This window comes from Saimiri boliviensis, chromosome 21 (genome assembly GCF_048565385.1).
Source record: "Saimiri boliviensis isolate mSaiBol1 chromosome 21, mSaiBol1.pri, whole genome shotgun sequence".
NCBI classification, from domain to species: domain Eukaryota; kingdom Metazoa; phylum Chordata; class Mammalia; order Primates; family Cebidae; genus Saimiri; species Saimiri boliviensis.
In genome coordinates, this window is record NC_133469.1 from 22,236,522 (window position 1) to 22,258,226 (window position 21,705).

The 21,705-nt window shown below is 46.4% G+C and overlaps 1 protein-coding gene across 3 annotated transcripts in view; it reads left to right on the top strand.

Moving 5' to 3' along the window:
• CECR2 (CECR2 histone acetyl-lysine reader) overlaps window positions 1–21,705 on the top strand; it is a 178,427-nt gene that overhangs the window by 102,651 nt on the left and 54,071 nt on the right. For all 3 annotated transcript variants that reach the window (XM_074391049.1, XM_039462538.2, XM_039462539.2), the window contains exons 3-6: window positions 14,780–14,963; window positions 16,481–16,620; window positions 18,047–18,151; window positions 21,218–21,267. In XM_074391049.1, the coding sequence (XP_074247150.1) occupies window positions 14,780–14,963; window positions 16,481–16,620; window positions 18,047–18,151; window positions 21,218–21,267 (479 nt within the window). The remainder of the gene's footprint in view (window positions 1–14,779; window positions 14,964–16,480; window positions 16,621–18,046; window positions 18,152–21,217; window positions 21,268–21,705) is intronic.

Below are 21,705 nucleotides of genomic sequence, written 5' to 3' on the forward strand. Positions count from 1 at the left end.
GTCCGTCCTTCCGTCCTTCTTTCCTTCCTTCCTTCCTTTCTTCCTGTTTCGCTCTTGTTACCCAGGCTGGAGTGCAATGGCACGATCTCGGCTCACCGCAACCTCCGCCTCCTGGGCTCAGGCAATTCTCCTGCCTCAGCCTCCTGAGTAGCTGGGATGACAGGCACACGCCACCATGCCCGGCTAATGTTTTGTATTTTTAGTAGAGACGGGGTTTCACCATGTTGACCGGGAGGGTCTCGATCTCTTGACCTCGTGGTCCACCCTCCTCGGCCTCCCAAAGTGCCGCGATTGCAGACTTGAGCCACCGCGCGCGGCCTCCACAGTTCCTTCCACTGTACTCTCCACCAGAGGTTCTTGCACTCAGAGGACCGCGTTGACACTGTCTGCTCGTGGAAGTAACACTAGCCGGCGTGTCCTGTGTCCTGGATGCTGCCAGCTGCTTGTCAAGAACACCCGCTTAATCCTCCCGTCAGCCCTCTACAGAAAGTCACCTCCTGTGCTCATGCCATGTCCTTACTCCACCTTTTCTATGTTTAGATATGTCTAGACCCACAAATCCTTAGGTTTTATTCATCCTTCCATCAAGGATTAGGATCTTGCCGTACAGAGGTAAAATAAATTGCCCAAGGTTACACAGCCGGGAATCAAAACAGTACAAACCCGTCCCCCAGACCTCCCGCCCCTCCCTGCAGCCCCACGCTGTAAATGACGAAAAGAGAAGAGAAGTATTCAGTAAAACGGTTTTCCTGGAAAACAGAATTTTTAACTCTTTGGCACACTTAGGAAGCCCGGGAAGTAAAGTATTGGCCAGACGCGGCGGCTCATACCTGTAATCTCGGCACTTTGGGAGGCTGAGGCAGGCCGCTCACTTGAGCTCAGGAGTTTGAGACGAGCCTGGGCAGCATGGTGGAACCCCAGCTCTACAAAAAGTATTATACAAAAATTAGTGGGGTGGGGTGGCGCACACCTGTAGTCCCAGGCACTCAGGAGGCAGCGACAGGGAGACCCTGTCTCAACAAAAGAAAAGTATTAAAGAATGAAATTTTTGATATAGTTAACGTTCTGTTCATCTAACACAGTTTTACAAAAATTACTGTATTCAGCTACCTGTGAGCATAAGTACTATTTAGAAATATCTGCGGTATCTTTATTACTTCAGTAGAAATCAGCTATTTCTGTGGCCCTCTGCTTTAAAAGGTGGGTTTTCTTTGTTTTGTTTTCATTTGTTTTCGTTTGAGATCTCACTCTTCCGGGCAGTATCGAGTATGGTCACGCAGTCATAGCTCACTGCAGCCTCCAACTCCTGGGCTCAAGCCATCCTGTCCCCTCAGCCTCCTGAGTAGCTGGGATGACAGGCAGGTACCACGTGCCTGTCTGGAAGGTTTGTAAATCCTAGATCAATCTGCAGTCCATCATCATATCAACAGCTTAGACGTGAAAGGAACCTCATCACCAAGTACAGTTTATTTTTTGACCTGAGGAAACAAATACGAAACAGAACTCAGGGATAAGCCTGAGAGACATTGAGAATAATGTCTCAATTCGAGTGATTCTCGGGAATTCATTCATTTTGTTGCCAAAATAAAGTGGTATGTGACTGGGTGTAGGGCGTGGCACCTGGGCTCCGAGGAGGCTCCGTGATGCTCTGGAGCCTTCTGTGCCTGTATGTGACACGCCCCTGGTGGCATGTCAGTCACCTGCTAGTGTTCACTGTCATACTCTGAAGACGCCCCTTGTGGCTTGGATGAAGCAGGAGCCACGCTGGGAAAACTCACGTGGCTAGGAACGTGGTGACCTCAAGAGCTGAGGGTTGCGTTACCACAGCTGTGCGTGCTCGCCAGGATAAACCAGGCCACAAGAAAGAACATCAGGCAAGGGCCGGGCGCGGTGGCTCACACCTGTAATCCCAGCACTTTGGGTGGCCGAGGTGGGCGGATCACGGAGTCATGGGGTTCAAGACCAGCCTGACCAACATGGCGAAACCCCGTCTCTACTAAAAATACAAAAACTAGCTGGGCGTGGTGGTATGCACCTGTAGTCCCAGCTGCTCAGGAGGCTGAGACAGGAGAATTGCTTGAACCCAGGAGGCGGAGGTTGCAGTGAGCCGAGATCGCGACACTCTAGCCTGGGTGACCAGAGCCTGGGCGACGAGAACGAGACTCTGTCTCAAAAAAAGAAAGAATGTCAGGCCGATAGTACGAGTCACAGAAGCATACACAGCAGGGACTGACTCTTGAGCCTAAGCCAAAGAGAGCCAAATCAGGATACATATACGTGGAAAACTTACAAAGCAAATCGAGACAATGCTTACCCCAATTCAGGAAAGTTACTATGCCCGGTAAGCAGGGAGGACACGGAAGGTATGAATAAGGACAGGTAGCAGCCTGGAAGGCGGTGGTGTTCCAGCCTTGGGGAGCAACACAGTCACCCGAGGGTGGCTGAAACACAGATCTCTGGGCCCCACCAGCACTTAACTCAGTAGGCCTGGGAATCTGCATTCCGTGCAGGTTCTGGGGGGGATGCTGTTAACTGCATGCTGCTGGTCCAGGACGTGGCCGGAAGGTCACTAATCTAAGACGTCGCTCACTTTCTTTTTTTCTTTTCTTTTCTTTTCTTTTTTTTTTGAGACGGAGTTTCGCTCTTGTTACCCAGGCTGGAGTGCAATGGCGCGATCTCGGCTCACCGCAACCTCCGCCTCCTGGGTTCAGGCAATTCTCCTGCCTCAGCCTCCCGAGTAGCTGGGATTACAGGCACGTGCCACCATGCCCAGCTAATTTTTTGTATTTTTAGTAGAGACGGGGTTTCACCATGTTGACCAGGATGGTCTCGATCTCTCGACCTCGTGATCCACCCGCCTCGGCCTCCCAAAGTGCTGGGATTACAAGCTTGAGCCACCGCGCCCGGCCAACGTCGCTCACTTTCTGTTTTTCAGCTCGACGCTGAAAACTGGATTCTTCATGATTGACAGCGCTTTGCCATTCACTTTCAGTAGAAACCGAACACAGAGTTTTGATGCGATACTAACATATTCTTTGCAACACTGCAGACTCTTCCTCCCGTGTTCTCCCTGGAATTGCGCATCTAGTCACAAGGTTTTATGGGCCTATATCAGTAAAAATACTTTAGGAGTTTGACTAGTGGCTCGTTCAGCTGCTTTGTTTGCCGTTGGGAAACACATTGGCAAATTGAGCACTGGGTGGAAAACAACTTCTGGCTTGCTCTTCACTCTCAAAGTAAAGCTACGATGGAATCAAACTGTGTTTACTGCTAAAATGTTTTTTTTTTCTTCTTTTGCCAATACATCTTTAGTAGAGTGCTCTTTACATAATGCCGATGGATTTGTGCTTCAGTGTGGTCTTCACCCACTGTCTTACACTCGTTTTTTTTTTTGTTTTTTTTTTTTAAGACAGGGTTTCACCGTGTTGCTCAGGCTGGTCTTGAACTCCCGACCTCAGGTGATCCACCCGCTTTGGCCTCCAAAGTGCTTGGATTACAGGCGTGAGCCACTACGCCCATCCTAATTTATCAACATTTTATATTCAGTTTTTAGTTTAATTTTTAATTATGGATTTAGCATAGCATAATAGATTCCCTATTTTGGTTACTTATAAACAGACCTATTTAATGTTTTGGGTTCTTTATACAGAAATGCCTGTCATCTTTTTGGAAATTACCAAGATTTCCGTTAAGTACATTCGTCATGTCTCTATTAAAATAAGCCAGTGTTTTGTGACAGATGGGTACACCACATAGTCACTGTCACTACTGAAAAAAAACAGAACATTTCTGTCTTCCCAGAAAGTTGCCTTTGCAGGCAGTCTTCCCCATACCTGCCTAGCAGCCACTGATGTCATTTTTATCACGATCGATGTAGCTTAACCTGTTCCAGAACTGTGTGAATGGGATCACGTGGTGTGAAACAAACTCACATCAGCTGCTTTCATTCACCATGATGCCTGTGTGATATTCACCCATGCGGTTGTTTGTATCAGTGGTTTATTCCTTTGGGGGCAGTAGGGGACTAAATTATATCTAGTGAAAAATAGATCACAATTTATTTAATCTGTTCTCTTGATGGGCGCTTAGCTCGCTTCCACTTTGAGGCTATTATGAATAAAGCCGCTGTGAACATTTGCATACAAATGCCTCTGTACACATATTTTCATTTCTCTTGGGAATTGCTAGGGAGTCATAAGATAAAAGTATGTTTGACCTAAACGGTGAAATTATTTTCCAAAACACTTGCCACATTTTCATTTCCACTAGCAATATCTGAAAGGCTGATTCCTTTTTTTTTTTTTTTTCTTTTTTCTTTTTTTTTTTGCTCTTGTTCCCCAGGCTTTTCTGCTCACTGCAACCTCTGCCTTCTGGGTTCAAGCAATTCTCCTGCCTGCACCACCATGCCCGGCTAGTTTTTTGTATTTAGTAGAGATGGGTTTCACCATATCAGTCAGGCTGGTCTTGAACTCCTGACCTCCCAAAGTGTTGGGATTGCAGGCGTATCCCACCATGCCTAGCCCAGTTGCTTCATATCTTTGCCAACATCTGCTGTTTTGTTTTTAACTTTAATAATCCTACTGTGTTTAAAGTGGCAACTCATAGTGGATTTCATCTGCATTTCCCCCATGAGTACTAATGTGAAGTGGTCATTCATGTGCTTACCATAGGTTTGTATATGTCTTTTTTTGGTGAAATACTTCCCCAAGTGTATTACTTCTTTTAAATTAGGGATGTTTGTTTGTTGATTTAATTAATTTATTTATATTTAATTAATATAATTATTAAATTAAATTAATTAATATAATGATTAAATTTAATTTCATTAATTAATATAATTACTAAATTTAATTTCATTAATAAATGTAATTTATTTATTTTATTTACTTATTTGAGACAAGATTCCCACTCTGTCACCCAGGCTGGAGTGCAGTGGTATGATCATAGCTCGCTGCAGCCTCCACCTCCTGGGCCCAAAACGATCCTCCAGCTTTAGCCTCCTCAGTAGCTGGGACTGTAGACGTACACCACCATACCCTGCTTATTTAAAGCAAACTTTGTGTAGACACAGTTCTTGATATATTGCCCAGGCTGGTCTTGAACCCATGGTCTCAAATTGTCCTCCAGCCTCGGCCCAAAGTGCTGGAATTTCAGACATGAAAAGCTTCTCTCAGGGCCTTACAAACTATTTAAATATTTACTAAGGACCATTTTATATTAATTTTCTTTACTCTTCGCTTTTATTTCTTTTCTTTTCTTTTTTTTTTTTTTTTTGCTCTGTCGCCAGGCACCAGGCTGGAGTGCAGTGGTGCAATCTCGGCTCACTGCAACCTCCGCCTCCCGGGTTCAAGCAGTTCTCGTACGTCAGCCTCCCGAGTATCTGGGACTACAGGCGCACGCCACCACAACCAGATAATTTTTTTGTATTTTTAGTAGAGACGGGGTTTCACCATGTTGGCCAGGATGGTCTCGGTCTCTTGACCTCGGCCTCCCAAAGTGCTGAGATTACAGGAGTGAGCCACAGCGCGTGGCCTCTCTTTTTTATTTCTTCTACTGTATTTACTTTGGCCTTAGTTTGCTCTTTTTTTTCCCCCCTTTGGAATACTATTTTTTTAGCCTTTTTTCAAATAAAAGGAATTTACCGCTATAAATTTCTCCCCTCCAAAAAAAAACTTTAAAATTTTTTTCTAACCCATAGTTGGCTGCATCTTAAAAATTTTGATATTTATATTATCATTTAAAATATATTGTACTTTATTTCTTCTGTGATCCAAAAATGTATTATTTAAGTTCTGGTATGTGATTTCGAACTTAATTCCATGTGTTTAGATAATATACTTGGGGATACTTTTGTCTTTTGAAGCTTTTTGAGACTTATTTTACATCCAAGCATATGGTTTATCTTGCATTTGAAAAAAATATGTATTCTGCAATTTCTGTGTATCCTGTAAGCGTCACGTAACTCAGGTTAGTAATACTGTTGAGTTCCATTCCTTACCGGGGTGGGTGGGTGGGTGAGTTTGTGTGTGTGTGTGTGTGTGTGTGTGTGTGTGTGTGTGTGTGTGTGTGGTCTGGCAATGAGAAGGCAGTATTAAAATCTCTCTGATTGTGGGTCTGTTACTCCCGTTAGTTGTGCCCATTTTGTCTCATGGATCGTGGTGTCCTGTTGTTACTGGACGCATAGCGGTAGCTTTGTTACGTAGTCTAGGAAATTGTTCCATTTTTTCTTACGTGACTGCTGTCTCCACATCTGCTTTGTCTCTCATTAATCCTCAGCTTTCTCATGCTCACTCTGTCTGCTATATTGTTTTCTATCCTTTTAATCTTTGTATTTTTATATTCAAATTACATCTAATACATACCCTGTAGTTGGGTCTTCCTGATTTTCACTCAGTCTAACCTTTTTTTTAATTGCGATGTTTAATCTGCTTACTTTTTTTTTATTTTTTGAGACGGAGTTTCGCTCTTGTTACCCAGGCTGGAGTGCAATGGCGCGATCTCGGCTCGCCGCAACCTCCGCCTCCTGGGCTCAGGCAATTCTCCTGCCTCAGCCTCCTGAGTAGCTGGGATTACACGCCACCATGCCCAGCTAATTTTTTGTATTTTTAGTAGAGACAGGGTTTCACCATGTTGACCAGGATGGTCTCGATCTCTCGACCTCGTGATCCGCCCGCCTCGGCCTCCCAAAGTGCTGGGATTACAGGCTTGAGCCACCGCGCCCGGCAGTCTGCTTAACATTTGATGTAGTTACTGATATGTTTCTTTTTCTGCTTCTCCTTGTTTTCTCGTTTTGGTGGGGAGGTACGGAGTCTCACTCTGTTACCCAGGCTGGAGTGCAGTGGCGCGATCTCAGCTCCCGGCAGCCTCCGCCTCCGGGGTTCAAGCGATTCTCCTGCCTCAGCCTCCGGAGTAGCTGGGACTACAGCCACGGGCCACTGTGCCTGGCTAATTTTCTTCTATTCTTAGTGGAGACAGGGTTTTACCCCGTGTTAGCCAGGATAGCCGTGATCTACTGATCCCGTGATCCGCCCACCCCGGCTTCCCCTAGGTTGGGATTAGAAGCCTAAACACCGAGACCAGCCCAATTGATTGGTTTTTAGGTATTCACAAAATTGTGCAACCATCACCGCTATCTAATTGGAGAATACTTCCATTACGCATTACTCTACAAATGACACTTTGTACCCGTTAGCGATGGCTACACATTCCGGCAACCCCAGTTCCCGCATCACTGTTCTCCTGACTGTCACGGGTTTGAGTGTCGTCCGCACGTCTTAGAACTGGAGCTATATAGGAAATGTCCTTTTGTATCTGACTTTTTTCACTTAGAGTTGTTTTTGAAGTGTTAACCATCTTGTAGCAGGAATCAGTACTTCATTGCTTTTCATGGTCCAATAATACTCCATCGTGTGGATACACGCTTTATTCTTCAGTTTGTGGGTGTGTGCGCAGATGTTTTTGTTGGCTATTGTGAATTCTGCTGCTTTGAACATTGGTGTGCAAGTCTCTGTGTGGATGTGTGTTTCCATTCTTCTGGGGTGTGTACCTAGGAGCTGGAGTGGCTGGATCAGTCGGTAGCTCAGTGCCACTTGGTGATACTTGCACAGCGGCTGTACCCCTTAGCGTTCCCGCTGGCCGTGTGTGAGGCTCCAGGTCTCTGCATCCTGGTCAGCACTTGTTACGGCATGTTTTTTGACGTCCACCATCACAGTGGCCGTGAAGGGGGAGCTCGGTGCGGGTTTGACCTGCATATGCCACGTGGCTAAGCTCGAGAAACTTCTCTGCTGCCTTCTGGTTTTCGTTTCTTTCTTGGTCCTTTAATACTTTCTTTTTTTTTTTTTTGAGACGGAGTTTCGCGCTTGTTACCCAGGCTGGAGTGCAATGGCGCGATCTCGGCTCACCGCAACCTCCGCCTCCTGGGTTCAGGCAATGCTCCTGCCTCAGCCTCCTGAGTAGCTGGTATTACAGGCATGAGCCACCACGCCCAGCTAATTTTTTGTATTTTTAGTAGAAACGGGGTTTCACCATGTTGACCAGGATGGTCTCGATCTCTCGACCTCGTGATCCACCCGCCTCGGCCTCCCAAAGTGCTGGGATTACAGGCTTGAGCCACCGCGCCCAGCCCCTTTAATACTTTCTTTTAAGCACACGTGAATTTTAAGTGTATCACTTTGTTTCCACTATTGGCTGATTCTTCGTGTGTGTGTGTGTGTGTGTGTGTGTTTAGCAGTCCTAGGGCAAACAATATACATTTAAATTATCTAGAGCTCAGAATTTGTATTGTACCTCTTTGTGATTTATACTTGAGACTTCTCACTTCAGCTATACAGAATTTAGGTTTCATTAAACAGAAACATTCATAACCATAGGTAAGGATCTATTATTACATACGTTTCTCTAGTAGTCAAAGACAATGTTTTACATTGATTTGGATTTAATCTTATTTTCCTTTAATTTGAAATAGCCATGATTGTATTACTTGGCTCTCATGTTTATTTTAGTATGTCGGATGTAGTAGCTGTTCTACGGCCCTGGAGAAAAACTGTTACCTTAATGATTTTGGCCTGGTCTTTTTATAAGCTTCAAGAATATGCGCTTTATCAGGTGTTCGTACAGAGTCTTTGGCCTGCTGCTTTGCTAGAACCAGAATCTTTCTCTCAGTGCAGCACTCATGTTGAATGTGGCCCCACTGTGTGCACGTGTATTTCATGTGCTTCGCAAATGGGAGAAGGCAATTGGAGTTTTCGTTTGATCTCCATTCTGGGAAGCCTGGTGCCATAGTTTTACTGCCCCCTGTAGAGAGACCATGGCTGCCTTTCCATGTCCCTAACACATACCTCAAAGAACTCAAGAGCCTTCTCATTCGACTAAAAATACCAAAACTAGCTGGGCGTGGTGGTCTGCACCTGTAGTCCCAGCTGCTCAGGAGGCCGAGGCAGGAGAATCGCTTGAACCCCGGAGGCGGAGGTCGGTCTCGGTCTCTGATTCTCTTTCTCTCTGGGAAGAAAAGAGGTAGTTAAGAGCCAGGGGTGAATCACTGCGGCCCGGCCAATTCATCAGATTCTTAAAAGTGTTTTCTGTCCCGTAGAAAGAATTCGCCTGAATTTTAGCTTCCTGGCGCCTTTTTATTCAAATCACCCTTAGCCAGGACCTTTGCCCCCAAGAGGTTTTTTCCCCCCCATTCACTTTCTGATGTTCAAAAGGAAATGTAGATTTCCAGGAGGAGGTGGATCTGCATACAGGGAAACGGAATTGTCCTGGATTGTACGCCCTCAAGCATCTCCTGGTTTAAGGCAGCCTGGAGATAGGTGCCTGACGAAAAGCTTTTAGCAAAACTGGAAAAGCTTTTAGCAAAACTGGTTTTTGTTTTGAGTCGGAGTCTTCGCTCTCACCCTGGCTGGAGTGCAGTGGCCTCGGCTCCCTGCAACCCCCGCCTCCCAGGTCCAAGAGATTCTCTTGCCTCAGCCTCCTGAGTAGCTGGGATGACATGTATGAGCCACCATGCCTGGCTATTTTTTTTTTTTTTTTGAGACGGAGTTTCGCTCTCGTTACCCAGGCTGGAGTGCAATGGCGCGATCTCGGCTCACCGCAACCTCCGCCTCCTGGGCTCAGGCAATTCTCCTGCCTCAGCCTCCTGAGTAGCTGGGATTACAGGCACGCGCCACCATGCCCACCTAATTTTTTGTATTTTTAGTAGAGACGGGGTTTCACCATGTTGACCAGGATGGTCTCGATCTCTTGACCTCGTGATCCACCCGCCTTGGCCTCCCAAAGTGCTGGGATTACAGGCGTGACCCACCGCGCCCGGCCTATTTTTTTTTTTTTTTTTTTAAGTAGAGATGGGGTCTCACCATGTTGGTGAGGATGGTCTTGAACTCCTGACCTCGTGATCTGCCAGCCTCGGCCTCCTGGAGCGCTGCCACCGCGCCTGGCCAAAAGTCATACAATTTACACTGAGTTAGGACAGCAGGCCTGTTGGAATCTGAAACACGAAATTCTTCGAGACAGATTGTAGGCTGAAGGAGCGGCTCTGTACGTCGACACACAGTGTCTGTCTGGGTGGGGTGCCGGGACTCTCAGCCTCACACTGGAATAAGAAAGGGCTGGCTCCCTGGCCCAGCATCTTCTGCACATCCTACAGTGAAGCTGCCATGCTGGCAAAACGATACAGATTTCACTGATTCCGTGTTTTATTTTATTGCAGGAAAAAGCAGACTTTAGCGTTTGTGGAACATGGTGTACGTTAGAAATTCTTGAAAGCATGCGATAAAGAGATTTATTGCCGGCCGGGCGCGGTGGCTCACGCCTGTCATCCCAGCAGTTTGGGAGGCTGAGGCGGGCGGATCACGAGGTCAAGAGATAGAGACCATCCTGGTCAACATGGTGAAACCCCGTCTCTACTAAAAATACAAAAAATCAGCTGGGCATGGTGGCGCGTGCCTGTAATCCCAGCAACTCGGGAGGCTGAGGCAGGAGAATTGCCTGAACTCAGGAGGCGGAGGTTGCGGTGAGCCGAGGTCGCGCCATTGCACTCCAGCCTGGGTAACAACAGCAAAACTCTGTCTACCAAAAAAAAAAAAAAAAAAAAAAAAATCATATCAAGCATGAGGTACCTTTTTAAAAATTTTTTTTTTTTTTGATACTGAGTCTTGCTCTGTCACCCTCGCAGGAGTACAATGGTGTGATCTCAACTCACTGTAACCTCTGCCTCCTGGGTTCAAGTGATTCTCCTTTCTCAGCCTCCTGAGCCGCTAAGACTACAGGCGCACGTCCCCACACCCAGCTAATTTTTTGTATTTTTAGTAGAGACACGGTTTCACCATGTTGACCAGGATGGTTTCGATCTCTTGACCTCGTGAGCCACCGCACCCAGCCTATTTTTTTTTTTTTAAGTAGAGATGGGGTCTCACCATGTTGGTGAGGATGGTCTTGAACTCCTGACCTCGTGATCTGCCAGCCTCGGCCTCCTGGAGCGCTGCCACCGCGCCTGGCCAAAAGTCATACAATTTACACTGAGTTAGGACAGCAGGCCTGTTGGAATCTGAAACACGAAATTCTTCGAGACAGATTGTAGGCTGAAGGAGCGGCTCTGTACGTCGACACACAGTGTCTGTCTGGGTGGGGTGCCGGGACTCTCAGCCTCACACTGGAATAAGAAAGGGCTGGCTCCCTGGCCCAGCATCTTCTGCACATCCTACAGTGAAGCTGCCATGCTGGCAAAACGATACAGATTTCACTGATTCCGTGTTTTATTTTATTGCAGGAAAAAGCAGACTTTAGCGTTTGTGGAACATGGTGTACGTTAGAAATTCTCGAAAGCATGCGATAAAGAGATTTATTGCCGGCCGGGCGCGGTGGATCACGCCTGTCATCCCAGCACATTGGGAGGCCGAGGCGGGCGGATCACGAGGTCAATAGATCGAGACCATCCTGGTCAACATGGTGAAACCCCGTCTCTACTAAAAATACAAAAAATTAGCTGGGCATGGTGGCACGTGCCTGTAATCCCAGCTACTCGGGAGGCTGAGGCAGGAGAATCGCCTGAACCCAGGAGGTGGAGGTTGCGGTGAGCCGAGATCGCACCATTGCACTCCAGCCTGGGTAACAAGAGCGAAACTCCGTCTCAAAAAAAAAGAGATTTATTGCCAAAGAATGATTGTCTTCTTCACACTTCTGGCGACTAAAAAAAAGGAGTTGTTTTTTTTTTTTTTTTTTTTGTTAAACCTTTTTCATTTTCAAATTCACCATTGCCACACCATCTACATTTTAATGCGAGTTTGAACTGCTGTTGGGTGGCAGCAACTTCACAGACTTTTGGAGAGGTGGCCAGTCCAAACCCTGCAAGGTTCAAGCAGGTATTAATGGCCAATGCTCGTGTGCTGAACGTGAATGCTGCCGTCCAGTGAAATGTGTGAGAGCCCTGATAGTAAAACCGTGCCACTGCATTTGATAAGCTACTCACATTTTCCCCAGCAAGATAATAGTAGGGGAAAACGTTTCTTCTCTGTTTGAAAAATCAAACTGTTCAATTTCTTATCTGCCTAAGCCTCCTTAATTTTTTCCATTAATATTCCCTTTGACTTTGCTGCAGATATAACTACCATAGATTATAAGTCAACATGGTACATGCCTAATTGTAAAATTATACCAATAACTTCTTTAGGCCTCTTCGTTTTTTGTTGTTTTTTTTTTTAATTTCACATTGGGCCGGGGGCGGTGGCTCAAGCCTGTAATCCCAGCACTTTGGGAGGCCGAGGCAGGTGGATCACGAGGTCGAGAAATCGATACCATCCTGGTCAACATGGTGAAACCCCGTCTCTACTAAAAAATACAAAAAATTAGCTGGGCATGGTGGCGCGTGCCTGTAATCCCAGCTACTCAGGAGGCTGAGGCAGGAGAATTGCCTGAACCCAGGAGGCGGAGGTTGCGGTGAGCCGAGATCGCGCCATTGCACTCCAGCCTCGGTAACAAGAGCAAAACTCTGTCTCCAAAAAAAAAAAAAAAAATCACATCAAGCATGAGGTACATTTTTTTAATTTTTTTTTTTTTTTTTTTTTTTTGATACTGAGTCTTGCTCTGTCACCCTGGCGGGAGTACAATGGTGTGATCTCGACTCACTGTAACCTCTGCCTCCTGGGTTCAAGTGATTCTCCTTTCTCAGCCTCCTGAGCCGCTAAGACTACAGGCACACGTCCCCACACCCAGCTAATTTTTTGTATTTTTAGTAGAGATGGGGCTTCACCATATTGCCCAGGCTGGTCTTGAACTCCTGACTTCATGATCCACCCACCTCTGCCTCCCAAAGTGCTGAGATTACAGGCGTGAGCCACCTCGCCTGGCCACATGAGGTAAATTATATCTTGATTCTTTATAGTTGAGATGTAAAATAGCCATCTAACAAAAACAGCACTTTTTTTAATGCAAGGCACACTTAGGAACTAATCAAAATGCATGACGAGGTGTGGTGGCTCACCTCTGTAATCTTAGTACTTTGGGAGGCTGAGGCAGGCAGATCACCTGAGGGCAGGAGTTCGAGACTAGCCTGGCCAAAGTGGTCAAACTAAAAATAGAAAAATTAGCCAGGCATGGTGGTAAGTGGCTGTAATCCCAGCTACTCAGGAGGCTTAGGCAGGAGAATCACTTGAACCTGGGAGGCGGAGGTTGCAATGAGCCGAGATTACATCATGGCACCCTAGACAAGGCTGCAAAAGCAAAATCTATCTTTTTTTTTTTAAATGAGCCAGGCGCAGTGGCTGACACCTATAATCCCAGCACTTTAGGAGGCCAGGGAGGGTGGATCACAAGGTCAGGAGATCGAGACCATCCTGGCTAACACAGTGAAACCCCATCTCTACTAAAAATTCAAAACATCAGCCGGATGTGGTGGCGGGTGCCTGTAGTCCCAGCTACTAGGGAGGCTGAGGCAGGAGAATCGCTTGAATCTGGGAGGTGGAGGTTGCAGTAAGCTTGGATTGTGCCACTGCACTCCAGCCTGGGTGACAGAGTGAGACTCCGTCTCAAAAAAAAAAAATGTAGTTTACACCTAGGTCTGGTAAGATGTACTTGTAGTCCCAGATGCTCTGGAGTCCAAGGTGGGAGGATTGCCGGAGCTCAGGAGTTTGAATCCAGCCTGGGGAATACAGTGAGACCCCATATGGTTAAAAAAAAAAATATTTAATGCAATTATAGGATTGCCGGACTCTACCAAAAAAAAAAAAATTAATTATCATCTAGGTGTCTTAAATGTTCTCTATAGAAAAACTGTCTTCAAATGTTAGTATACAGACGTGGGAGGATTGCTTGAGTCCAGGAGTTCAAGACCAACCTGGACAACATGGTGAGACGCCATCTCGGCCAAAAATTAAAGAAAAAGAAAATGTAGAATGCAGTGTTTCGTACCATGCCTTAAAGTTCATATAATAGAATGTAAAATTATAGCTGCATATCAGTGTAGCCATTTCCATTCTGGAGGCGTTCCCGCCTTTGTATCTTACAATGAAATACAAATCAGCTTAGGCCAACTAGAAGTTTCTCTTTTTCTTTTCTCTTGCCTCCTAAATCAGGAACCCAGCTTTGTCCTGTCTGTCTGAACCGCAGAGTGTCTAACTGTACGCATAGAGGGTGAGACTTTGGCCTGAGCTTCGTAGTCTCCACATGTGATTATGCTTTTACCGACTGCGCCAGAATGTGCTGTTTGAGCTTTAAAGTCAACCTATTCTATTTAAAAAAAAAAAAAACCTCTTTATGTGTTTATCTTCCTTGCTGGTTGAGAGAACACACTATCCATGTAAATAAGCAGAAGCTTCATGAGGGGCTTTGTATTACTGTTTTTCAGTGCTGCTCTCTGTGTAAAATTTGTCAGCTGGGCCAAGCGTGTTACCTCACACCTGTAATCCCGGCACTTTGGGAAGCCAAGGCGGGCGGATCGTTTGAGCCCAGGAGTCTGAGAACAGCCTGGGAAGCATAGGGAGGCCCCCATGTCTACAGAAAATACAAAGATTAGCTGGGTGTGATGGTAGTGCATGCCTGTCGTCCCAGGTACCCGGGAGGTTGAGATGGGAGAATCTCTTGGGCCCAGGAGAGCTGCAGTGAGCTCCAGCCTGGATGACCGAGCGAGACCCAGTATGTTTAAAAGAAAAAAAGAAAAAAAAAAAAAATCTGAGCGGTCCGATCGCGAGTTCTCTCTGTCCTTCTCTCTCCCCGCCCCCCTCCACCCCACCTTTTCGAACCATCCTATATTTTATATTAATGTATTTCTGTGTTTGGGGCCCTGGTCTAGGCCTCAGACATTCCACAGCTACCTAGAGGACATCATCAACTACCGCTGGGAGCTGGAAGAAGGGAAGCCCAACCCCCTGAGGGAAGCGAGTTTCCAGGACCTGCCTCTTCGCACGCGGGTGGAGATCCTGCATCGCCTCTGTGATTACCGACTGGATGCCGACGATGTCTTTGATCTCCTCAAGGTAGGCTTCACTGGAGAGCTCTTCCCCTCGAGCTAGCAAAGCCAGCAATCCCAAATGTAGTCAGAACGTAAAACCCGAAGATACGAAGCCGGCGTTTGGCTTGTGGTGTACTGGTCTCGGGGTTGGTCACCTCTGATGACACTGTATAGAAAACCACGATCGCCGTAGCCAAGGAGATGCCGGATGTGCATCCCTAGGGAAGTACGTCATTTTGGTCTCATTTGTAGTCTGGTTTCTTTCTCCTGTACGTGCGCTGGGTCCCAGCTGCCATAGGTACAACCGGAGGACCCTGTCCTGTCGTCAGCCAAACCTGCAACGAAATTAGCCACCGAAGTTTCTTTCCCAAGGTCTAAATGGGATTGAACAGAATTGAAATCTCTGCTGAAATCGCCAAGAACTTGAAACCGTATATGCTAGTGAAGTTCATCCTCTGCACACATCCACACGACCAAAACGTGTTGACGAAGGAAGCTGTAGCCATCTCTGTCCGCCCCCTTGGCGTGGGTGTCTGTCTTAGAAGGACATCCTAGAGGCAGGGTGTGCGTTAACTACTTGCAGTCGTAGAGAGGCCGGTTTCTCATCCTGTTCCGTCATCAGTGATGAAAGGTGGTGATGACTTCTCGGCTGAGCTCTGTGCATGGACACATGACAAAAATCAGTGCGTCATTTCGCACAGTCTTTGCCGAGGACTCAAGGACTTGAGTAGCAGCGGGAAGGCCGGTACAGGTCAGCCCCCGAGGTCGATCGGGAGCTCTGTCGCTGGAGCTCAGCTGGAATGAGAGGTCGCGGGAGGTTACGGCGTGGCTGCCACAGAGGAGCCCGTGGGCAAAGCTGGCCCTGTGCCCAACCCCCACCCGGTTGGACTCGTGTTGCCTTTAGTGTGTACTCACATCCAGCAGCAGCAGCTCCCAGCCGGGCTGTAAACTGCTCATCCAGACTGCTGTTGGGTTCTCTTGTTTGTGAAAAGGGCGCGATGGTGGGGAGGGCTGTAATACTGCCACATCCTGTTCTTCAAAGTAGGCTCCACCTTCCCGTGGTATCCGCGTTTCTTATGCCAATTGAAAGTGACATAGAAGGCCGGGCGCGGTGGCTCATGCCTGTCATCCCAGCACTTTGGGAGGCCGAGGCGGGTGGATCACGAGGTCAAGAGATCGAGACCATCCTGGTCAACATGGTGAAACCCCGTTTCTACTAAAAATACAAAAAAATGAGCTGGGCATGGTGGCGCGTGCCTGTAATCCCAGCTACTCAGGAGGCTAAGGCAGGAGAATTGCCTGAACCCAGGAGGCGGAGGTTGTGGTGAGCCGAGATCGCGCCATGGCACTCCAGCCTGGGTAACAAGAGCGAAACTCCGCCTAATAAAAAAAAAAGAAAAGAAAAGAAAGTGACATATAAGATACTCAGGCATTTTTAGATTTGAGGTGTTCCTTAGTATAAATTCCGAATCCTCATTTTCGTTTTTTCCTGGTGCATTTTGTTCCCCATTTTCCCAAACCCCTTTTTCTCGTTCTGCCCAGGGTCTGGATGCAGACAGTCTGCGCGTGGAGCCACTGGGTGAAGACAATTCTGGGGCCCTGTATTGGTATTTCTATGGAACACGAATGTACAAAGAGGACCCGGTACAAGGAAAACCCAATGGAGAACTCTCTTTGAGCAGGTATATTTTTTAATGTCGGGGTAAGTTAGCTACTGTATTAAAATGTGATTAAATGCATCAGGATTCAACAGCACAGTTTTTGTTTTTTTTTTTTTCTAATGAATTCTCTAAGCATGCCTGCAAAGAGATGGTAAGAAGATACTTTGTGCAAAAACAAAAAGGAATTAATTCTCTGCTACCAGACGGGTTAAAGATACTTTCTGACCGGAAGTTCTTGAGAGGAGGTTTCTGGGAAATGCCAGTCCTCCTACCACGGACGGTTGTAACACGGCCGGTTTCTTCTCCGCAGTACGATCATTTCACTGCACTAGTAACTTTCATCTCTCATTGTCAATCCATGACATGTCCGTTTCTACTGGAATCAGTGATCTAGTTTATGAACCTTAGTATCTATCAGTTTAAGAGCAAAAGGACCTTAAACGATGCCTGAAACATACGCTTTACTAAGTAAGGAAGAGGCCACATTTCCATAGCATCCTAAAATGCTAACCTCTTATTTAGGCTTTTCTTTTTCTTTCTTTTTTTCTTTTTTTTTTTTTTTTGAGACGGTGTTTGGCTCTTGTTACCCAGGCTGGAGTGCCATGGCGCGATCTCGGCTCACCGCAACCTCCACCTCCTGGGTTCAGGCGATTCTCCTGCCTCAGCCTCCTGAGTAGCTGGGATTACAGGCACGTGCCACCATGCCCAGCTGATTTTTTGTATTTTTAGTAGAGACGGGGTTTCACCATGTTGACCAGGATGGTCTCAGTCTCTTGACCTCGTGACCTTGTGATCCACCCACCTCGGCCTCCCAAAGTGCTGGGATTACAGGCGTGAGCCACTGCGCCCGGCCTACTGAGCCTTTCTTATTTTGGTGCTCGGAGCAGTGCTTACTCTTTGGAAGATATGAGAACTTAACCACATTTTAGTATTGTGAAATAATTAGTTCAGATCCATAGTCTAATAATGGAAGGCTCCAAGTGACTCTTTCCTGTCACCGCGACATCTAATCCTTTTTGGTAATCTCATGGCCAGAAGTACCGTTTTAAAATCATATGTAGCACCCGGCGCGGTGGCTCACGCCTGTCATCCCAGCACTTTGGGAGGCCGAGGCGGGTGGATCACGAGGTCAAGAGATCGAGACCATCCCGGTCAACATGGTGAAACCCCGTCTCTACTAAAAAAATACAAAAATTAGCTGGGCGTGGTGGCGCGTGCCTGTAGTCCCAGCTACTCAGGAGGCTGAGGCAGGAGAATTGCCTGAACCCAGGAGGCGGAGGTTGCGGTGAGCCGAGATCGCGCCATTGCACTCCAGCCTGGGTAACGAGAGCGAAACTCTGTCTCCAAAAAAAAAAAAAAAAAGAGAGAGAGAGAAAAGTGTTAAAAAAAATCATATGTAGCATGCCAATCCGATGCCAGAACATTTCTCTTTAATATTATTTATTAGGGAAAGCGAAGGACAAAAAAACGTCTCAAGTATTCCTGGAAAAACGGGAAAAAGAAGGGGAAGACCCCCAAAACGGAAGAAACTACAGGAGGAGATTCTGTTGAGGTAAGAACAGCTCGTTAGTTATGGCTGGAGACCATCAGGCCGGAAAGGACCTTCGTTGATTTGTTCCTTTTTCTTGATTTGGCCTGTGCCATGGGAAGCACATTGTTACGGGAACCGAAACAGAGTCCTCATGAAATTACCACGCGTGCAGTACAGAAAAGGGAAGCCCTTCGTGTGTGGCCCCTGGCAAGTCACCTGCCCTCTCTACGTAGATTCTCTTCCTAGACCGTGGATGGGCACATAGTGAGGATTATATTGAACAAGACCATTTTTTGCATTCTTCAATTATATATTTAATTTTAGCAAAGAAGAAAGATACTTGGGGGACTTTCTTTTATATGTCATTATGTTTTAGGAAATTTCACCATGTCAATCTTGCTATAGTAGTTTTCAAAATCTGACCTATACTGTGTGCATACACTTTTTTTTTTTTTTTTTTTGAGACGGAGTTTCGCTCTTGTTACCCAGGCTGGAGTGCAATGGCGCGATCTCGGCTCACCGCAACCTCCGCCTCCTGGGTTCAGGCAATTCTCCTGCCTCAGCCTCCTGAGTAGCTGGGACTACAGGCACGCGCCACCATGCCCAGCTAATTTTTGTATTTTTAGTAGAGATGGGGTTTCACCATGTTGACCAGGATGGTCTCGATCTCTTGACTTCGTGATCCACCCGCCTCGGCCTCCCAAAGTGCTGGGATTACAGGTGTGAGCCACCGCGCCCGGCCGTGCATACACTTTTTACGTAAGGATCAGCCGTATCACTAAACCTATTGAAGTGAGGCTGTATTTTTAAAAATTCTGATAACTCAGGACAAGTGGCTTCTTCCTCCCTTACTGCTTAATGTAAATGCTTGAATTAGACCAAATTTTACTGTATTACTTTTTTTTTTTTTTTTTTTTTTTTTGAGACAGAGTTTCGCTCTTGTTGCCCAGGCTGGAGTGCAATGGCGTGATCTCGGCTCACCGCAACCTCCACCTCCTGGGTTCAAGCAATTCTCCTGCCTTAGCCTCCCTAGTAGCTGGGACTACAGGCGTGCGCCACCATGCCCAGCTAATTTTTGTATTTTTAGTAGAGACGGGGTTTCACCATGTTGACCAGGATGGTCTGGATCTCTTGACCTCGTGATCCACCAGCCTCGGCCTCCCAAAGTGCTGGGATTACAGGCGTGAGCCATCGCGCCCGGCTCTACTGTATTACTTTTTAGCCACTAAGAAGTATTTCTAGGAAATCAGATTAAGAATATAGATGACTCAGAATCTGATTTTTTTAGAACTCATCAGCATCCACTTAACTTTCCAGAAATTCAGCTTCAGATTGCAGCTGTCTATTTCTTCCTTATCAGTGGCAAATGTCCTGTAATTACTTGTGTTTTGTGTATGCAACACCTGTTTCTGGGTTTCGTTAATTCCACACGTCCTTCGATATTCAGGAACCTGTGTGATACCTGTCTTATTCTCCCTGTAAGTATCAAGAATCACAGTAGTTTAGGGTTGGGATTGTAGGGTCATTTTAACAAGTATCCATGGACTTGTGCCACCCTCTACTGGTGATTTTTTTTTTTCCTTCAGAGCTGTGTGCGTGAGCCAGTATTTCAATTTTTTTTTTTTTTTTTTTGAGATGGAGTTTCGCTCTTGTGACCCAGGCTGGAGTGCAATGGCGCGATCTCGGCTCACCGCAACCTCCGCCTCCTGGGTTCAGGCAATTCTCCTGCCTCAGCCTCCTGAGTAGCTCGGATTACAGGCATGTGCCACCATGCCCAGCTACTTTTTTGTATTTTTAGTAGAGACGGGGTTTCACCACGTTGACCAGGATGGTCTCGATCTCTTGACCTCGTGAGCCACCCGCCTCGGCCTCCCAAAGTGCTGGGATTACAGGCTTGAGCCACCGTGCCCGGCCTTCAATATTTTTAAATTAAATTTAAAATTCAGTTTCTCGTTCGGACTAGCCACATTTCAAGTGCTCAGCGGCCACATGGTTTGTGGCTACCGTATTATATGGACGGCGCTAATAAAGAAAATTTTCATTCTCAACAGAAACTTGAATTGATCAGATACTGCTTAAGTACTTGAAAACAAGTAAAAAATCCAGAGAGTTTCCTTTCTTTTTCAGGGATACAAGGGAAAAGGACTCTTAATGCTCTTGCCTTATACACTTGGCATTTTGTAATTTAATCTCCTACGCCCCTGTGAGGGAGGCACTGTTAATAGCTCCATTTTGGGGGAAAGTTAATTAACTTTCCTGAAGTCACATTGTAAGTGGCACAGCTTGAATAGAGACGTTCCCACGGGGGAGCCCATGCTCTTAGCCCTCTGCGTTAGGTAAGAGTAAGTTGTAATAGGTCTGCCTTCAGTCTGGCCCTGAATCTGGGAGGACATTAGAATCCCTACGGTTCTTTTTCCTTGCATGTAGCAATTAACAATTGTATCTGTCTCCCTTGACTGAAGCGGTGATTAAAAAAAGCAAGAACAAACAAAAAACAGTGCAGCTGATTTCCAAAAAAAAAGTTTTAAAAGTTACTGTTTTCTGGCCGGGCTTGGCGGCTCATGCTTCTTATCCCAGCACTTTGGGAGGCTGATGCGGGAGGATCACGAGGTCAGGAGTTTGAGACCAGCCTGGCCAGTATGGTGAAACCTCGTCTCTACTGAAAATACAAAAATGAGCCAAGCGTGGTGACGCGTGCCTGTAATCCCAGCTACCCAGGAGGCTGAAGCAGGAGAATTGCTTGAATCTGGAAGGCAGAGGTTGCAGTGAGCTGAGATTTGCCCTCCAGCCTGGGCAACAGGGCAAGACTCCCTCTCAAAAAAAAAAAAAAAAAAAAAACAAATAAAAGTGACTTGTTTTCTTAGGCATTGAGACTGTTGCCATAACACTGGGTAGCTTCCCCTCTAGACCAGCTTGCCTACATCCTAGTGTTGGTTTACTGAGCGTTCCGCTTCCAAGCCCTGTCCCCTTAACGCACACATACACTCTCTTTGTGTTACATTAACTGGGTCTGCCATCGTGGGATAGCACAGAACCATTGTGGACCTGTCTTCGTTTTAATTGCTACCTCTTTTTCCTGTCTTTCAGTGAAAAGCAGGAAGAAAACTCCTTGGCATCTGAGCCACAGACAAGACATGGTAATGTTCTTTGCCGGCCTTTAGAAAGAATTAAGTAAACATGATTTGTTTCTGGTAGGGTGTTGACTCTGAATCTTTTTCTAGAACCACACAAAGTAAAGGTTACTGCAGTAGCTTATACCTCCCCTTTGTACTGCTGTCTGTTCTCTTCCTCACATCTTACCTTGTACCCAGCTCACCATCCGACCGAGGATTAAGGTCAGAAGTGCCCCGTTTACTAGGCACAGTATAATAGACGCACCAGCGTTGGAGTGAATAACCAGCTTCTCAGAGAGATGTCTTTTTAATGTCAGTGTTGCATGACACAGTGGTTTCCTTATGGCTTCTTACACACTAGTTTCCCACCTGGATTTTAATTTTGTTATCCAAATAGCATATATATGGGAGGCAAATAGTTTGCAGTATCACAGTGTCGTTGAGGCAAGATAGACTCCACGA